Genomic DNA, 18,015 nt, shown 5'->3' on the forward strand with positions numbered 1-18,015 from the left:
CTGTCACCTCCTTTTGCTGACTTTGCAGCCCACGCCCAAGGCCGTGGGCTGCTCCTAGCGTGGCATTCCTTCAGAGAGTTCAGATTTCATCTGGCCCTTTTCCTGAGCTCCTTCCTTTCCTCCAGAATCCATCGGGGCCTCTCCACCCTTCGTTCCTGGAAGCGGCGCCCGCCAGTTTCCCAGGAGGTCTCCATCTTTCAAGGGCTTCTTCAGCCACGTCTTCTCCTCAGGACAATCCAAGGCCAACCACGAGACGTCCTCTCACTCACCCTGAACCCGTCCTGGTTTCCCCCAGGTCCAGGACCGGGTGGAGGGGGGCTTGGTCCAGGCAGCCCTCCCCACACTCAGCCTCAGTGCTCAGGTCTTCCCCCTCCAACCCCCAACCCCTACCCCGCACCAAGGGCCCTGGACACGTGGCCTCTGAGGCTCCCACTAGTCCTGACAGCTTTCTTCGATCTCAACCCCCTGGCAATCAGGGGGTCAACTGCAGCTGGGCCACGTGAAACCCACTCAGGCCACAAACGCGTTCCAGAGCCGCGCTGGTTGCCCCCTCCCCAGGCACGGCTCAGCCACTGACACAGCCGTCACCCTATGCCTTCAAGCCATCATGGCTTCGAGAAACTGGAGTCAGCAGGAGATTAATTAATCAAAACCTGAACACATCTGCTGTTAATTAATTCTATGCCAAGGGTTAACTCTTCCCTGTCTGGGCTTCTCCATCCCTTGGGCCAGAAGAGAGAAATAAAGGTGGGGAGTGGGTACCCCTCTTCCTTCCTTCCCTCAGAGGTAGGCATGAAACAAGGGCGGGGGGCCAGAAGCCAGGAAAGCCCTATTCATTTGGGAGGGTCGGGGGAGGGCTGTGGGAGTGTTTGCTTTTGAGAGTCCTGGTCCGAGGCTGTTACTCATGAGTCCTGAGGAAATCTGAGATGGACATACATCTTTATTTACAGCAACAAACAGAACGGACCCACCCTCCATTCCCTCCCTCTCCCCTTCCAGTCTTTTCTATACCGTTGCCCACTCCCACCCCACCCTGGGCCCAAGGCCAGCCCTGCCCTCTGGGGTCACTGTATGGGTCAGGTCCCCCCACCAAGAGCCCAGGAGGGGACGGGGGAGGGGTTTGGCTGAGGTCGGGAGGGATGTTTCTTTTCACATTTTGCTGTCCTCGAAGCCTGGGATGGGGGCAGGGGAGGCAGGCACAGGGGCAGTGAGAGGTAGAGGAGTGCACAGCCCCGCGCCCCAGCCTCCCCCATGCCCCTGCCCCTCCCCCAACTTTCACAGTGTTCGGCAGCCCTGGCAGCTGATCCAGGAGCCGTCCCCCCTCCCGTCGCCCCCCACTAGGTCCTGGGAAACCGGGAAGGAGGACCGGCTCCCCCTCTCACTGGGCTGGGGTTCCAGGAGGGTGCAGGGCGGATGGGAAGGGCCCAGGGGGAGGGGGCGGCGTGGCCTGGGGTGACAGCCAGGGACACGGGGCGGCCTCCGGAGCGTGCAGGGGTCAGGAGGAGAAGCAGAGGCCGCAGCACTCCATGCAGATCTCCAGGCAGTCGGCCGACTCGCAGCAGGCGTCCAGGATGCCGCAGTCCAGGTCGCAGGGCAGGTCACAGTCGGCGCACTCGCCGGAGCCGCAGCAGCAGCAGCAGAGGCATGAGTCCTCGGAGCTGCAGGAGCCACACGTGGCGCAGTCCAGGACCAGGTTGCACAGCGTCAGGAACTCGCAGAACAGGCAGGACAAGATGCAGTGGACGCAGCAGTCTGAGGGCGAGAGGGCCGGGGGCTCACTCGGTGAGGAATGACACTCGTGCAACCCTCCCTGGGTACCGGGAAATGGGGACCCACCTTCCAGGTGACCCCAAGGCACAAGGAAGTCACAGGGAGCGAGGGTCTGAAACCCAGCAGCCTAGATCCCGAGTCCCTGCTTCCGAGGGACCGACTCCCTCGGTCGTTTATCTGTTTCATGAACATACCCAGGATGGGTATGTTCCAGACCCTGTTCTAAGTGTTGCGCAGGAATTAAACTCAAGGAAAGTTATGACCAACCTAGATAGCATATTGAAAAGCAGAGACATTACTTTGCCAACAAAGGTCCGTCTAGTCAAGGCTATGGTTTTTCCAGTGGTCATGTATGGATGTGAGAGTTGGACTGTGAAGAAACCTGAGCGCCGAAGAATTGATGCTTTTGAACTGTGGTGTTGGAGAAGACTCTTGAGAGTCCCCTGGACTGCAAGGAGATCCAACCAGTCCATTCTGAAGGAGATCAGCCCTGGGATTTCTTTGGAAGGAATGATGCTAAAGCTGAAACTCCAGTACTTTGGCCACCTCATGTGAAGAGTTGACTCATTGGAAAAGACTCTGATGCTCGGAGGGATTGGGGGCAGGAGGAGAAGGGGATGACAGAGGATGAGATTGGGGGCAGGAGGAGAAGGGGACGACAGAGGATGAGATGGCTGGATGGCATCATTGACTCGATGGACACGTGTCTGAGTGAACTCCGGGAGTTGGTGATGGACAGGGAGGCCTGGCGTGCTGCAGTTCATGGGGTCGCAAAGAATCAGACACGACTGAGTGACTGAACTGAACTGAACTGAACTGAAGTGAAACTTGTAACAACTCCTTGAGGTGGGGCTGTGTCAACCCCTCGATACAGATGAAGAAACGGAGGCTCTGAGAAGTCTCTTCAAAACTGATCCAGGGACTTCCCTGGTGGTCCAGTGGTCAAGAATTCACCTGCCAATGCAGGGGATACTGGTTGGATCCTTGGTCCAGAAAGATCCCACATGCTGTGGAGCAACTAAGCCCATGGACCACAACTACTGAGCTTGTGCCCTGGAGCCTGGGAATTGCAGCTGCCGAGCCCATGTACCTTAGAGCCCTGCTTCGCAACAAGAGAAGCAATGAGAAGCCTGCAGATTGTGACTAGAGAGCAGACCCCGCTCTCTACAACTAGAGAAAGACCGAGCACAGCAGTGAAGACCCAGCACAGACAAAAGTGAAAGAAAGAAATAATCTATGCGGAATCCTACCACCCTGCTCAGCTCTTGCCCAGTGACAGCATCCTCACTCACTCCCCGCCTTTGGCCACCCCTGCATTCACAAAGAGGCCAGAGGACCCTTGAAAGACTTCTGTTGGATTCCATCCTTCCCGCCCTCAGAACCCTCTAGCGGGTTCCACTTCCCTGGGAGGAAAAGCCCAGGGTGCTCAGTGACCCCTGAGGCCCCTCTCCCATCACTCCGCCGTGGCCACACTGGCTGCTCCCCATCCTGCAGTCACGGCCCCCTTGTTCTCTCAGCGCTCTGGCCCCAGAAACCTGTTCCGCTCACTCTCTCTCTCCTCTTTCAAATGTCTCCCCTCGGTGAAGCCTTCCTCCAGAATCCTCTTCAATACTGCAAGCTGCCCACCTGACCCCCGCATCCCCGTCCCTTCCCGCAGGCCTGCTCTGCCTCCCTGCCTAGAACTCATCACCTTCCACGGCTTCCACAGCTCTGCCACCTACTAGAGTACCAGCATCAAAAGGGAGGGCGCCCAACACTGGCACACTGTGGGTGCTGAGTAAATAAATATAAGGGAGGGAATTAACGCATGCTCCCGCCCTTGGGCATCCAGCTGGACGTGGCGGCGCTGGCTCAGTAGCCCAGGCTCTGAACTGCTCAGCGTGTGGCCAGGGCGCATGGCTGGACTCCTCCCAGGGGCCGGGCCATAGGCTGTGTCCGGTTCCCCTGACCAGGCGGGCCCCTGGTACAGGCTGCTGGTCCAGTGGGAGTCTCACACTGCCACGGAGGCTCTGATGCCCACACCCAGGTCCTGTGTACAGGCAATCTTTTGCGACCCTATGAACTGTAGCCTGCCAGGCTCCTCTGTCCATGGCATTCTCTAGGCAAGAATACTGGAGTGGATTGCCGTGCCATCCTCCAGGGGCTTCTCCCTACCCAGGGATTGAACCCATATCCCTTAGGTCTTTTGAGTTGGCAGGTGGGTTCTTTACCACTAGCACCACCTGGAAGCCCCACTAGGAGTCTTACCTCTCACCATTCCTCCCCTGGAACTTCATCAACTATCATGAGCCAGTTCTCACCTCCGTGCTAACGCACCCTGGCTGGATCCTCCTACTGGTCCTTTAAGGCTTGCTCAGACACCTCCAGGGCCTTCCCAGACTCCCCTCCCGTTTTCGGGGCTGGTGTGGGTATCCCCGTGTTCACTTTATCACTCCTCATTTATCGTATCGCAGAGTGAGATGACCTGTTTGTGCCTCTCATGAAAGCTTTATGAAACCATCTCCTGGGTACCCCGCACACAGCACAGTGCCGGGCTCACAGGTCATGCTCTGTTAACTTTGTTTCATTTTAAAACATATTTATTTATTTGGCTGTGCTGAGTCTTATTTGTGGTATTCCCTGACCAGGAATCAAACCCAGGCCCCTTGCATTGGGAGCGTGGAGTCTTAGCCACTGGACCACGAAGGAATGCCTTCCTGTTCGCTTTAAATGTACGAATATCCCCTTCATAAATAAGGTTCTTGGGCATAATCTGCTCTCGGGGGAAGGGTGAAAGTTATGAACATGTCATGTGCAAAGGTGTACACTGAATTCAGGTGTACACTGAATTCTGTCTGCAGAGGACCAGCCAGAGTCTCCCAACATGGAGAGAAACTACATAAAAGTTCTGGGGTTAAGGTCAAGCATCACTGGGTTACAGGCAGCCATCATCTTGCTGAACTCATGCCTGTGGGGCGGGGGACCTGATTGCCCAGGGCAGCCCCCCAGAGGACCTCTGTGCGGCAGGAACAACCACGGGTGTATCCAGGTGCTCTGACCTCCCACTGTACTTTGCACCCCCCACCTTTCCCCCAGTTAAGCATCTGATGGTGCATCATTTTATTCTGCTATTGTGCTCTCACTAGGCAAATGGTCCATAGCTCAAAGAAAATTTCTTGTTCCAGAAATGGGGTGGCTTTGGTTGGACCAGCCCAGATGGTTCCATTCCCTGTTATAGCAACTCTGAGAGAGGAGGGATGAGAAGGGGTGGTCTTGAGAGCTCAGATGTGTCTCACTTTACCCAAGTGTCCTCTGCAAGGTTCTCTGTCTTGCATCAGATTCCCTGGAGAGCTTGTTAAAATCTAGACTCCTGGGCCCCACCCAGAGGTTTGGACCTTGAGGGCCTGGCGTGGGGACAGGGTGCCGCGCTTCTAAGCAACCTAGTAAAGATGCTGCTGCCGCTCCCTGCATCAGACTTCTGGAGGCTTCTCTATGGGGGACGCAGAGTGGGGTGCTTACCTTCCTGCGCCTGGAGGGGAATCTGGGAGGCAGCGGACTTGGTGCTGCCCTTGCTCTTCTTGCTGCCCTGGCTAGCAAGAGATGGGTGCGTCTGCAACTTCCGGTGGGCCTTGGGGCCACCCAGGGCACCGTTCCCCGTCCGCCTGGTGCCGCCCAGCTCCGAGGGGTGGTCAGAGCCATTCGCCACTAGTGGGGTGCAGTCCAAGGGGTTCCCCTGGGGCTGGCCTAGAGAGACCATGAGAAAAGGGCGATGGAGGAGAAGGTGGGGGGTGGGGTGGCCGGGACAGTGTCCCAGGGCTCTGCTTGACTCCTGCTGGCTTCGTTCCTAGATACACCCCAGTTTACCTAGCTGATCTGCATTTTTGCAGATGAGGAGACCGAGGCCCAGAGAGCAGAACTGACTTGCCCAGAGGTGCATCACAGAATAGCCTCCAAGTGGAGCCTGGCCCCTGACTTCCAGGCCGGGGGTCATTCGAGAATAGACAGAGGTGCGGGCAAGGGGAGAAGCACAGGGGCCTGCACCTCACCTTCTTATCCCATGTGAAATCCACTCTCCTGCTCTTGGCGTCTGGGGATTTTGGCGACAGTGGTAGCGGAGAGGGGAGGAGGGGCAGCACGGAAGTAGTTAACCATCACTTCGGCCCCTGCCAAGCCCCCAGCTGCTTCTGCCCTTCGAGTGCCGGGTGATTCATTGGAAACATCTGTTTGGAGATGAACGCCTGGCCCTGGAATCCAGGGGGGCTCCTCACAGCAGCCCCCCCCACCTCCTGCTCCTTCTGCCCCCAGCTCCCCTGCCCCTGCTGGAAGAAAGTCTGCTGAGCGGCCCTTGGGGTCCAGGTGGGGAGCGGGAGAGGGAAGAGGGAAGCCAGCAGGGAGACCTCGGAAGCCAGGAACCCTGGGTCCCCATCCCAGACTGAGGGACCAAACCAGCTTATCAGTGGGGTGCGGGGAAAATGGTCCTGGAGAGCATGCCAGCACCTGGCTCCTTCCCTCACCTCACTCAGGTTTGCCCACTTGGATGATACAGCTCTGTCGCCCAAAGATGAAGGCAGGTGTGTGCGCGCGTGTATATGTGTCTGTGTGTCAGGGCAGGAGTCTGAGAAGGGGTCACAAGAGTTCAAGGACCCCTCTGCTCAGGGCCCCTGACTCCTGGGTGGGATCCTCTGGCCCTGAGGACCCTCAGTAAATGTATAAATTTGGGGCGCTTCCTTCTCTCTGGCCCTGGGGTCTGGATCCCCAGGTCCCTCCAGGCCAAACCTCTGGGTCTGGATTGTGGCAGGAGATGTTGGGGGGCGGTGGGGGGTGTTGGAGGCTGAGGGGACAGAAGGGGGCCTGACTGGGGGTGCTGGGCCTTCTAGTAATGGTGGGAGCACTTCGCCGGGCACCCACTGCACGCCGGCACTGTTTGGAGCACTCGGGGTGCGAATTGTTCTGTCTATTGCTATGGGGCGGTATCCTTTTACAGATGAGGAAACTGAGTCCCAGAGATGTATAGAAACTTGTTCAAGGTCACACAGATAAGGGTCATAGGTAGGATCAGCCTGGAGGCTAAAAGGTGGGGCTCCAAGGGCAGAGGGGTGAGGAGCGGGGCAGAAGTTGGGAGACAAAGGGCTGAGGAATGAATTGCTACTACCACAACCCTCACTGCTCTTGTAATTAGTAGCCAACATGTTTTGAGCTGTGATGAGGTGCCAGATACACTGCTGAGAGTCCTATGTGTAATAATTTCGTTAAGCGTCAAACAGAACTACTGTTACTAGCCCATTTCACAGATGAAAAAACCAAGGCCCAGAGAGAGTAAAACTTGCCAGGGCTTCCACAGCTAGGCAGTGGAGTGGGAAGGAGATGGCGATTGAAAGAAAGGGGCTGAGGACAAGCTTGGGGGTGGGGGGAGTCAGGGCAAGGATGGGAGACAGAGCCATGCTGGGAACCTTTGGCCCTGAGCAGCGGCTGGTCCCTGCATCTGGGTAAACAGGGGTAAGGCCATGGGAAGTGGCCAGGCCTGAATCATCCTGCCCCGACCTCTGGGCTCCACGGCCGGGCTGGCGGGGTGGGGGGATGACTGTGCTGAGTCCTTGGCCAGCTTTGGTGCCCTCTGCCCTGCTGCCTAAACACAGGCACAGTGACCAGAGGGCGGGGGCGTGTGGTGAGCTGAGGGCCCCGGGAGATTTGGGCAGACACAGAGCTTGCCTGTGGCCATGGCCGTGGGGGCTGAGTCACAGAGCAAACACCCAGGGCCCATGGACATAGGAGCGTCTGTCCCTTCCAGGCCCTCTCCTCCATGGCCACGGCATTTACCTCTTTCTCTCGGTCCTGCTGGTGGGTGTGTCTCGAGGATTTAGTAACCCCGACTTCCAGGGTGTCCAGCTTACCCCAAATGCCCTGCCTGAAAGTGGCTCCACAACTCTGCATTGCCAGCAGGGCAGGCAGGCACAGGACACAGCCCTGGGGCTGGAGACCTGAGCTCCCCAGTCTGTGTCCAGGGTGAGGGAGCCTCAGTTTCCTCATCTGTAAAATGGGCTTGGCAAGAGCTATCTGGCTGCCTCACTACAGGCTGATTTGGAGAGTCTGAGAGCTCATACAGAAAAAGAAAGTTGAAAAGTACCAATGTGTCTCATAGATTTTGCTGATCTTATTGGCAATTACAAAATGATTTTGGAAGCCCCTTCCCCTGTTTTTGAGGGTGATGGTGGTAAATTCTCCCCCTCCAGGACCTCCTCGGAGACATGGAGCCAAACCCAGGAACACAGCTGAGTTTTGCTCCTTTCTAGTTGCTCCCAGAGCAACTAGAAGTGTCTCTCCTGCCATTTTGCTCTTGACACCCTGAAAGCTGGGCTGCCTCGGGCTCCGGTTTCCTGCCCCCGAGCCCCAGCCCCCTTCCGCAGACTGCACGCGCTCTCGTTCTGAACCACAGAATGAGGCTGCCTGCAGCCTGTCCACACTCATTCTGAACTAATTTTATCCAAATCATTTTGTGGATAGAAATGATGTGGATGTCCTCCTAGACAGCAAGGACAGTGACAATATCTTACGCCCTTCCATTGCCCACACCTCAAAGTCCTGGCCCAGGCTAGGCGCCCGTGGGCACACAAAGCCCATCTGTTTTGGATTCCCTAGAGTGACCCCCACGTAACCCGGACCCCTAGGACTCACATGTCACAGCTTCTATGGGGACATCGAGGTCAGTGCTGTCCAGGGTCTGGGGGGCCTCAGGGTCATTGCCTTGGGTCATGGGGGGTGCCGCTGCTTCCTCCAGGGAGCCCTCCTCAAGCGCTGCCTCTGCGGGGTGAGCGGATCCGGTCACTACCTCCAGCCCAGGAAGGAGGGATGGGGTCTGGGCTAGAAAAAAGCAGACGACTGAGGGACATCCTTCTGGTGCCCTCCAGCTGGCCCAGCCCTGGTCCCCTCCCCACAGCCCAGAATGCCCTGAGCCCTCATTCTTGGTCTCTGTACCAGTTACCCAGCGCTTACCCTATCTGGTAACGGTGCCAGCCTCTAAAATAGAAAGTTCTCAAACCACAGCCCATGAGCGAGCAAGGGTGTGTGCACATGGATGTGTGTGTGTGTGTGTGTGTGTGTGGTCAGGGAGGGGGCCAGAGATGCACAGTACAAAGGAAAGTGGGGGAAGGAGGCAGAGACACAGTGCAGGAGCGAACAGATGGTCAGTGATGGGGAGATAGGAACAGGCATCCAGAGTGACGTGGAGAGAGAAAGAATCAAAAGGATGTGAAAGGTAGAAGCGAAGAGAGACAGTGCATCAGAACTCGAGAGACCGGGCACGTAGACGCCCAGTGACAGACAGCCCAGGGCAGGCAAGCAACTAAGAGAAAGTCAGAGGCAGAAGCGATGGAGAGGGAGCAATATACAGATGGAGATACGGTGAGAAACCAGGGCAGAGAGAGAGGACGATAGCACGAGAAAGAGTCTGAGAAGCCTGGGGTGAGGCGGGGGGGCTCCAGGCAGGAAGAGAGACAGGGAGACGGCCCAAGAGGGCTGGAAGAGGCGGCCGGCAGCCACATGTAATTACAGTGAGTGGCTCGGTCCCTCTGTCCAGGGTGGGCGGAAGGCAGACTTGGAGCCACCTTCAAACCCACAGTTCCTGAGGCAGCAGGACCAGGGCCGGCTGGGCCCAGGGGAGGAAAGTTCTGGGGGCTGGGAGGTGGCACCGGGAGGCAGAAAGGTGACCGGGCATGGGAAAGCCTGAGGGTGGACAGGAGAAAGTGAGGCCTGGGGTCACGGGGCCAGGGGCCGAGGTGGGGCAATGGCGGGGTGCAGCCTGGGCCTCCCATCAACCCCCAGGTTGTGCAGTGGGAATGACAGGGGCACCCCTAGAGGGTGCCCCTTCCCCCAAGCCATGATGGGAGCAGGGGAGATGGAAACAGAGACCGAAGGGCTCAGAGAGGGGAGAGCCACACAGGGAGCCACAGAGAAAGATGACAAGAAAAGGTGATGAAATCCAGACAGTAAGAGGTCGGCGCCCACCCATCCACACCACGGAGAGATCACGAGACACACACACCCGCAGGGACAGAGACAAAGACTAGTCTTAGAGACAGCAGTGGAGCCGACCGCAGAAAACAGATGGCCTTAGGGACCGGGTCTTTCTCTGAGCTGTCTTCAAATGAGGGCAGGGGAGGATGGGGCGGGGAGATATAAGAGAGAGCAATTCAGGTTGGGCACGCAGGTCAAGGGGGTGGGAGCATCTGGAGGGGAGGGGACGATCCAGGGGCTCAGAGACCCCTGGACGATCCTTGTTCCAAAGACTCTGGTCTCCCATGGCCAGGCGGTGGGGGCTCCAGGGGCCCCATGGAAATTGCACAGAGAGCAGCAGGTGTGCTCCAACCTGCCCGGGGAAACCACTGGCCCTGCCTGGAGCTGGGAGCTGGGACAGGGAGGAGGGAGCACTGGGGCTGCAGCCACCCCTGAAGTGTGGCAGTTATGTGCTGGGAACCCCTCCTGGTGCCCAGGGAGGCAGGGGGTGGGTTCCTCCAGCCCCATCCATTCCTTAAGCTCCTCTCACCACCTGGCTAATAGGTTAATAGGAGGACAACTGTTTTTTCTGCTGGGCCTAGGGGGAGCAGGGGAGCAGAGATAACCCCCAAGGGGGAGCCAGATTGCCTGCCTAGTGGTGGAGGCTGATCTATAGTGGAGCAGAGGGGACGCTGGAGGCCAAGACCAAGCTGAGAGGGAGGCTCACAGCTTGAGTTCTAGTTCCCAGGAAGGGAGGGGGCTGCCCAGCTCCAGCCTCTGGCCCCAGAGGCGTCCTGCCAGAGCCCGGAAGTGGGAGTGCTGACCCTCCCAAGCCTGTAATGACAGAGGCCCGAGCCAGGAGCTGGAAGACCCAAGTCCTGGTTTTTACCGGATGCCAGCTTGGGCGAGTTACTAGGACTTAGGTCGCTTTGCATGAAAAGGGGACAAGCATGCTTGTCCCTCAGGGTTTCAAAGAGTAAATGAAACCCTCAGTGGTACCTGGCATGCAGGGGGCCACTCCCATAGGCTTCCCCCGCCCGTCCCCTGCCTGGCCTCTCTCCTCTCCCTTCCTTCCTTTCCTCCTTCCTTCCTGTGCTGTTTGCTGTGACAGCGACGACACCCCCCACGCGTCAAGCGCTGGGTGGACCACAGTGAGAAAGACCAGGTCACTGACCCAGGAGCCCTCTGTTGGGGCGGGGGTGGGTGACAGTCTCACAAACTGAAGGGCAGGAGTTACAGCAGGGGCAGCTAAGGACTGTGGAAGCAGAGAAGACGGGCACTCATCCCGGGGTGTGGTGTGGTGTGTGTGTGTGTGTGTGTGTGTGTGTGTGTGTGTGTGCAAGTCTAGGAGGCTTCTTGGAGAAGGCAATGCCCATATCGGGTCTTGAGTAATCAATCAGTCAGCAAAGAAAGGGGAAAGGACGTTCTGAGAGCAGCAGCAGATCCCAGCGTGAACAGCTGCGGTGTGAACGAGGGAAGATAGAGTAACTGCGTGGCGGGCCTTGTGGTCACGTCCCAGGCTTTCTCCTGAGGTCACCAGGGCACACAGAGGTGACACTGTCGCTCTTGGAGTGGAAGGAGCCGACCCTGCAGCTCTCTTGGGCCCCCAGGGTTGGAGAGGGAGGAAATTGAGAAAGCAGGATTAGGAGACGGGTCCCCACCCCGGCCCTCCTCCCCGACATGTTGACTGCCACACTCTGGGCAGTCTCTCCTGACAGTCACCTACAGGGCTGGTGACCTTGAATCTGGTGGGAACAGGAAATTACAGAGAGCCCAGACGAGGTTCTGAGGAGGCCCCTCCTGCAGGAAGCCTGCCATTCTGGGGTGAGCATCAGACCTTGGAAGGAAACCAGGGAGGAAAGTAAATCCAGTCCAGTTATCTTGACCTGGAAACACAGACAGACAGACCTCTTGGAGCCAGAGGGCAGCGGAGGGGACCCAGCAGACGCTGGAGGAGAAACCCTGAGGGCAGAAGAGGAAACTGCAGACGGCACAGAGATGGGGAGCAGGCTGAGGAGCAAGAAGTGCCGGGGAAACCTGTCTGTGGATGATGCATGGACCGGGGGCCGTGACGCCAAGATGCTGGACCAAAAACAGCTCTCACCGCGAGCACACAGGGCAGCAAACCCAGATAAGAGGTGGGGTCCACGGGGTCAACCATCAAGAGGCCGAAAGACCCTAGTTTTCCTTCTTGGGACCAGGAGACCTCTGCTCGGCCCCAGAGGGGAGAACGTCTCTAAGGAGAAACTTCTGGAGGGTGGGGAGGCCAGCAAAGGCCAAGGGCCACCGGGTGGACAAGCAGCTTAAGTTGCTAGGCATGAAGGCACCTGCCCAGGGTGGGGGTGGTGTGAGAATCCCTGGTTGGGGTCCCGCCCTCCCTGGAGGTGCCATCTGCTCCCATCTGATCAAATAGCCACTTTTTTCTAATGTGCACAGGGGTAATTCCCAGGAAATGGCAACCCACTCCAGTATTCTTGCCTGAAGAATTCCATGGACCGAGGAGACTGGTAGGCTGTACTCCATGGGGTTGCAAAGAGTCAGACACGACTGAGCGACTATCACTCACTCATTCCAGTGGTTAGGACTCTGCACCTCCGATATGTCTTGAGATGCAGCCAAAATAATAATAATAATAATAATAAATTAAAAATAAGATAATTGTATACTGGGAGCCAGCCATGCGGTGGGCATCTCTGAACAGAAGCCCCAGTCCTGCACCTCTCTCAAGAGTCTCCAAAGGAGACATGCAGAAAGGCAAGGGCCCCATGCCTCGATATACTCTCATCCTTGGCACAGGACAATGCCTTGAGTTCTGGAAAGACAGCCCCAGAAGAGGGTGGAAAGGTCACATTTAAATCCATAAGCCCTAGAGGGAAGCGGAAAGCCTCAAGCTTCAGCTGGACCCTGTGCGCTCCCTTTGCTTGCCATTCCTGGACCGAGAGGGAGTTGGGGGGACCTCTTCCAGGTGGGATGGGTTCAGCCCATGCCTGGAAAGGGCCCAGAGGACCCATGTCCTTGAGCTCCCATGCCTGCTTCCTCCAGCCGAGCCCGCTCCCCTGTTTTTGTGGACAGTGGGCCCAGCCTCTCCCCTGGAGTTCCGACCATCTCTGCAGAGGCAGCCAGGATCTGATCTGCTCAGAGAGCAGTGACTGGAGACCTTCATCCCAGTCCCTCCTTGACCTGGTATTCAAGGCCTCAGTCTATGCCTTCAACCTAATCAATGGACAGGATCCTGTGTTCCAGGTCGACTGACCTCTCCGTGGTCCCAGGCCACCACTGGGCCTTCTGCCCAATCCATCCCGGCTTCTATTGTCCCTCTGGATCAGAAGGTCTTACCCCTCCCCTCTCCCCAAATCCAATCACCCTTCACCACCCAGCCGGAGGTTCACCTCTTCCTCCAGAAAGACTACCCTGATCCTCGAGCCAACAGTCCCTCCTCGGAGTGGCCACTTCCTGAGGATTCAGCGCCCAGAGCTCCCTGCTGTAAACTGTAACTGGGAGTGAAGCGTGGGTCCTCTACCAGCCCTCCCCAGCTCTCGCCTGGGACGACGTCAGTGTCATCTTTGCGCCCCCAGTGGCACTTAGCCAATGTCTGATGGCGAGGACTGAGTTCTGGAGTCTAGAATGCCCCAGGTTGGGAGGAGGAGAGAGAACCAGAAGGTGAGAATTGGGGTTGGCGCCTGGCACCGCGACATTAAGAACGTGGGCTTGCTTGATACACACTGCGACCCATGAGACACAGGCCCAGGCCACCAGGACAAGGACTGGAAAGGGCCTGAGCTGACCAGTTAGGCTAGGTCCAGCTGGTTTTATTTTAGGTCTAAAAGCTCCAATTCCCCAGGAAATTCACTTCAGAACCAAGAGCAGGAATGTGACGCCCCAGTGCTGGACAGAAATTTGCTGTGGGTTAGGGAGCCAGGCTCCCGGGGCTCTCAGGGCTGGAGGAGGAGGAGGCCACTGGGGGAGCCAAGGGTGTGGGGGCTTGGCCACCAGCCCCCGACCAGAGCTGCCCTGGGCCCCCTTGCTCCCCGTTTGCATCCTGGGCGGCTGAGGGAGGGGCTGACTTGGTCCCTGGTGGTCCTGCCGGAGGCAGGGCCCCCCCGGGGTAGCGCCGTGGCCTTGCTATTCTGTCAGTGCTCAGCAAGGGACGTGGGGGATTCTGGTCTCGGATTCAGGCGTCTGTGGGGTTTTGGCTGGGTCTCCTGCGGTTTGGGCTTCCTGGGCAGCAGGCTCAATCTCCCAAAGTGGCAGAGCCAGGCCTTCTCGTGTTATGAAAGCCACATTGTCTGGCCCTGCCCAGGCTGGGGAGGGGGCTTGCTGAGGCTGGGCCTCAAGTTACAGCCCAGGACTTAGCCCTCCCAGTGGCCCACCCTGGCCCTTGTCCCGGCTCCAGGCTCCAGCACATTCAGCCCCTCCTCCCCCTGCTGGGGCAGAACGGGTCACACAGGAAAGAGGGTCTTGGAAGGAGGGAGTGGAGGAGAGAACAGAGAAGATGGATAAGCCAGGGAAGAAGGCAGGGGAGACAGGGAGAGAGGCGGAGAATCAGGAGGCCGAGAAAGAGAGAAGGGGCAAGAGAGAGAAAGAGCCTTCCCAGGCCCCTGCTCCGCGCTCTCCTCCCAGGCTCCAGGAGCCCAGTTCCTGAAGGTGTTTATACCCCAGAAGTCCCCACTCCAGGGCCCCCACATTCAGCGGGGCAGTCTGAGGGCTGGCGGGATGCAGAGCAGACACGTTGGTTTCATGTATGTGCGGGCCCCTGGCCAGCTGTCTGCCACTTGCCCTCCCACCACTTTAGACACCACCCCCACCTCCACAACCCTGGGTCTCCAAAGGGCCAGCCTCCACACCAGGTAGACTTGGGTCTTTCCAAATGGGCAGACCAGTCCCTATGCGTGGATGTGGAGACTGAGGCCAGAGAAGGGAAGAAACTTGTCCAAGACCATGCAGGAAGTTCATGTCAGAGGTCCAGGATGAGACCTCCATTATTTGGAGACTCAAAGAGGGGCGAAAGGGCTAATAGGGCTGGGTGAGAGGGAGGCAGATGATCAGACTAACCTAGAACTGAGATTAAAGGCATGACATCTGGGCCTGTGCTCCTGCCCGCCACCCTTCCGCCTTCCCCAACAAACCCAAGATGTTCCTGACTTCTCCCTGTCCCTGCTGTCCACTGGGAGCCTCAGCGCACATGTGTATGGTGAGAAGGTGGACAGAGAGCCACATCACCAGGACTCCCCAGGGCCCCTGCCTTCTTACCAGGCCCCCTTAGGGAGTCACAAACCCTGAGAGGGGGTAGGCTGCTGCAGGAATAATTCCAGGGAGGTTACAGATCCTGTGTTTGGGGGAAGGGACAGTTCATTTGAGTGGTGGGCACTTGGTTGGGGTGAGTGCCTGAAATAGAGAAGCGGGGAGAGAGAAGGAGAGGGATGGGGCGGAGAGAAACTCTGTGTATGTGTGTATGCGTGCGTGCGCCTGTGTGTGTGTGTGTGTGTGTGTGTGTGTGTGTGTGTGTGTGCAAGCAGGGTAGGAGTGGCGGGGGCTGGCCAGGCCCGGGTGGGGAGGAAGGCGAAAGAGAGGAGATGGCAAGGAGGGGAGGGGCCGATCCTGCAGCCGCTTGCTGAGGACAAAAGTTTTCGGGAAGCGCTAGGCTCCGGCTAGGATGGGGGAAGGGAAGGAGAGAAAGACTCAGACACCCCCACCTCCGCCTGAGGCCCCCCAAAATATTTACACACTGGGCAGAAACGGTTGGGACACAAATCCCAGACGGACAGACAGACACTGCGGTGTGTGTGTGTCTGGTGTTGGGAGTGGAGAGAGTTGGAGCCAACTTGGCGCGGCCGCTGCCTCCGTTCGGGCCCTGCCCCCATCGTCCCAGCCCTCCACTCTCCTTGGACCCGGTCCCCGATACCCAGATTTCTCGCCCCCACCTCCACTCAGGGTCCCCCGAACCGTCTCCCCACTTCTCAAAGAGGAGAGGGGAGAATTACCAGTCGCCCTCCCCCAGCCGCCTACCCCCGCTCCCGTCCGGTCTTGTTCTGCATCCCTGGTTCCTACCTGGGCCCGGGGCTGCGCTGGGGGCTCCATGGGGCGCGTCGCAGTGAGGGGGGTGCTGGCCACTCACCTGGGACATCGGCCCGGGACCTACGAGAAACAAGGCTCAGCGGGTGGGGCGGGAGGTCCCCGCGCGCGCGCGCGCCCCGGGGAAAAGGGGGCCGGGGCAGGGGGCGATCCGGCGGCAGCCGCGCGCCCACACCCCTCCCGGCTCGGTCCGGGACTGACTTACTCTAGTGAGTTGCGCGCCGCTCTCTCGCCTCGCGGGGATCACCGCGCGGGGCCTGCCATGCGCACCGGCCGTGGGCGCCCCAGCCCAGGGGCCACTCGGCCTCTCCGCGCCCCTCCCCTCTCACTCGCTCCTTTCTCGCATTTCGGCGCCAGCGCGCGTCTCTCGCCCCCTTGCTTCTGCCTCCCCTCCCTGCAGCCCCCTCGCTCCTCCCCGGCTCGCCTCTCCTCTTCCCTCCCCTCCTCTCCGGCCCACCCTCTCCCCGCCCCCTCCTCGCCTTCCCAGGCGTCCCCCACCACCACGTCCCTTCCCCCGCGCCGGGCTAGGCGCTGCCTGGGCCGGACACGTCTGTCCGCGGGGCGCCGCGGCCGGAGCCCCCACAGGAAGCCGGCTCCGCGCGTTTCCTCCGCGCTCTCTGAGCTGGGCCCCAGTCTCCCCAAATCTCCGCCCCCCTCCCAGGCCCAACTCCCCGGGAAGCTTGCAAAGGGGGCCGCGAGTTCCCCTTCGCCTGCTAAACTCTGCAGAAGTTTTGGAAAAAGCAAGAGAACGAGAGAGAGAGAAAAACCACGGTGATCACAACTACCTCGTGCCAATTGTCTGAATATTTGTGGCCCCCAAATCTCGTTGTCCCAAAGGTGGGGAGTGATCAAGTTTCTCAGGCACGCTTCGCCCACCCCATCGGTCCCCGCCCGTGGTCCTAACCTGTGGCACAGACCGGGTGCCCACCCCGCCAGAAGCTACCCCCTTCGGGAAATCCGGTTGGTGACATTCGAGCCTCCCGTGTCCCAAGAGCAGCCCTCAGCATCCCTGATTCCCCCACCCCCACCAGCCACACGTGGGAATTTGGATCAGAAACCCGGCTTTGGAGGCTAAGAGAGGTTCTGGAGTTCAGCCCTTCATTTGGCTCCACACTGGAATCCGAGGCCTTCCAAATTGCGGGGTGCTTGGGAAAGAGGAGAGAGTGAGCCCCTGCGGGGGGGGGGGTGTTTGGGGGAGGGGCAGCAGGGCGACCCATCTGGAATTGAGCTGGATCCCGCCTCAGGGCGGGGGTATGAAGGAGCTGCGACCAGACAGTCGTGGTGGGGGTGGGGGTGGGGGTTAGTTCAGGGACCCTAGCTTGGCACCCGATCCCCAGGAAGGGGGAGGCGTGGAGCCTGCGGCCCACCGGGTGAGGGGTGGGCGGGCTCGGAGACGATCAGGTGGGGCCGCCCGCTGGGGTGACGGCGTCTGGCCGCGCTAGACCGAGGACGCCTGGGAGCCGCGTCTGGGCTCCCCACCACGAGGGCCGGTGAGCAATTAGGGAGGCGGCGGCGGCGCCAGGCCAGTTCTCCCGGTTCCGCCTTCCAAGCCCGGGCTTGAAGCCGGGGCTGGGACGCGGGGGCCGAGCTAGGGACCCAGGGCCTCTTCTCGGTGTTCCCCAGCACCCCTGTAGTCGCTACTTACGATGCTCAAAGGTCCTCGTGGCGCCGTCGCAGCCAGGACCACTGTGGCCCCCAGGGGTCTCGCCACCAAGAGGCAGCGTCCCCGCGATGAGCCCAGGTGCCTACGGCCGGAAGTGGGGGCCCCCCGGGTGGGGAGGAAGGGGTCCCACTCCCGGGGCCGGGCTGCCTGCTGCGGAGCCCGGCCTGGAACCCCGGGAGCCAGCCCGGATCAGGCTGCTGTCTGGAAGTTCTGGGGAGCGGGGCGGATTCCCCTTTCCTGGCAATGGCTGAGTCACCGGGACGCACCCGCGGGGCTTGGCGACTGCAGCATTCTTACCGGTTTACCTGGGCCCTGGAGCTTGGCCTCATCCGCCTCCAAGATTGGAAGTGCAAGGACGTAAGCAGGGGGTGGACATTGTCTCCAGGACAGCCTCCACTGTCGTGCGGCCCCTCCCTAAGCGCAGACCCCAGCCCTGCACCATTAACCACCCCCCCCCCCCACACCCCTCTTCTCAGTCTCTATCCCCAGCCCCTTAACTCTGGATCCGCCCAGTCTCCCAGCCTCTCTGTCTGAAATCACCT

The 18,015-nt window shown here is 59.2% G+C and overlaps 1 protein-coding gene across 1 annotated transcript; it reads right to left on the reverse strand.

Moving 5' to 3' along the window:
* Positions 1 to 944: 944 nt before the first annotated feature.
* Positions 945 to 16,116, reverse strand: MDFI (MyoD family inhibitor). The gene is made up of 5 exons (XM_055574684.1): positions 16,016 to 16,116; positions 15,787 to 15,873; positions 8,422 to 8,547; positions 5,269 to 5,493; positions 945 to 1,752 (listed from the first exon to the last, which is right to left on the reverse strand). Exons 2-5 carry the CDS (start codon positions 15,860 to 15,862, stop codon positions 1,496 to 1,498), a joined length of 684 nt encoding a protein of 227 aa, XP_055430659.1. The 5' UTR covers positions 15,863 to 15,873; positions 16,016 to 16,116; the 3' UTR covers positions 945 to 1,495.
* Positions 16,117 to 18,015: the final 1,899 nt, after the last annotated feature.

Source organism: Bubalus kerabau, chromosome 3, assembly GCF_029407905.1.
Source record: "Bubalus kerabau isolate K-KA32 ecotype Philippines breed swamp buffalo chromosome 3, PCC_UOA_SB_1v2, whole genome shotgun sequence".
NCBI classification, from domain to species: domain Eukaryota; kingdom Metazoa; phylum Chordata; class Mammalia; order Artiodactyla; family Bovidae; genus Bubalus; species Bubalus kerabau.

Coding starts and splice junctions, on each gene's coding strand:
- MDFI (XM_055574684.1), bottom strand. CDS start 15,862: ATGTCCCAGGTGAGTGGCCAGCACCCCCCTCACTGCGACGCGCCCCAT. Junction 5,494..8,421: donor CCCCATAGAAGCTGTGACAT/GTGAGTCCTAGG, acceptor TGGTCTCTCTAG/GCCAGCCCCAGGGGAACCCC. Junction 1,753..5,268: donor TCCCCTCCAGGCGCAGGAAG/GTAAGCACCCCA, acceptor TCTCGCCCTCAG/ACTGCTGCGTCCACTGCATC.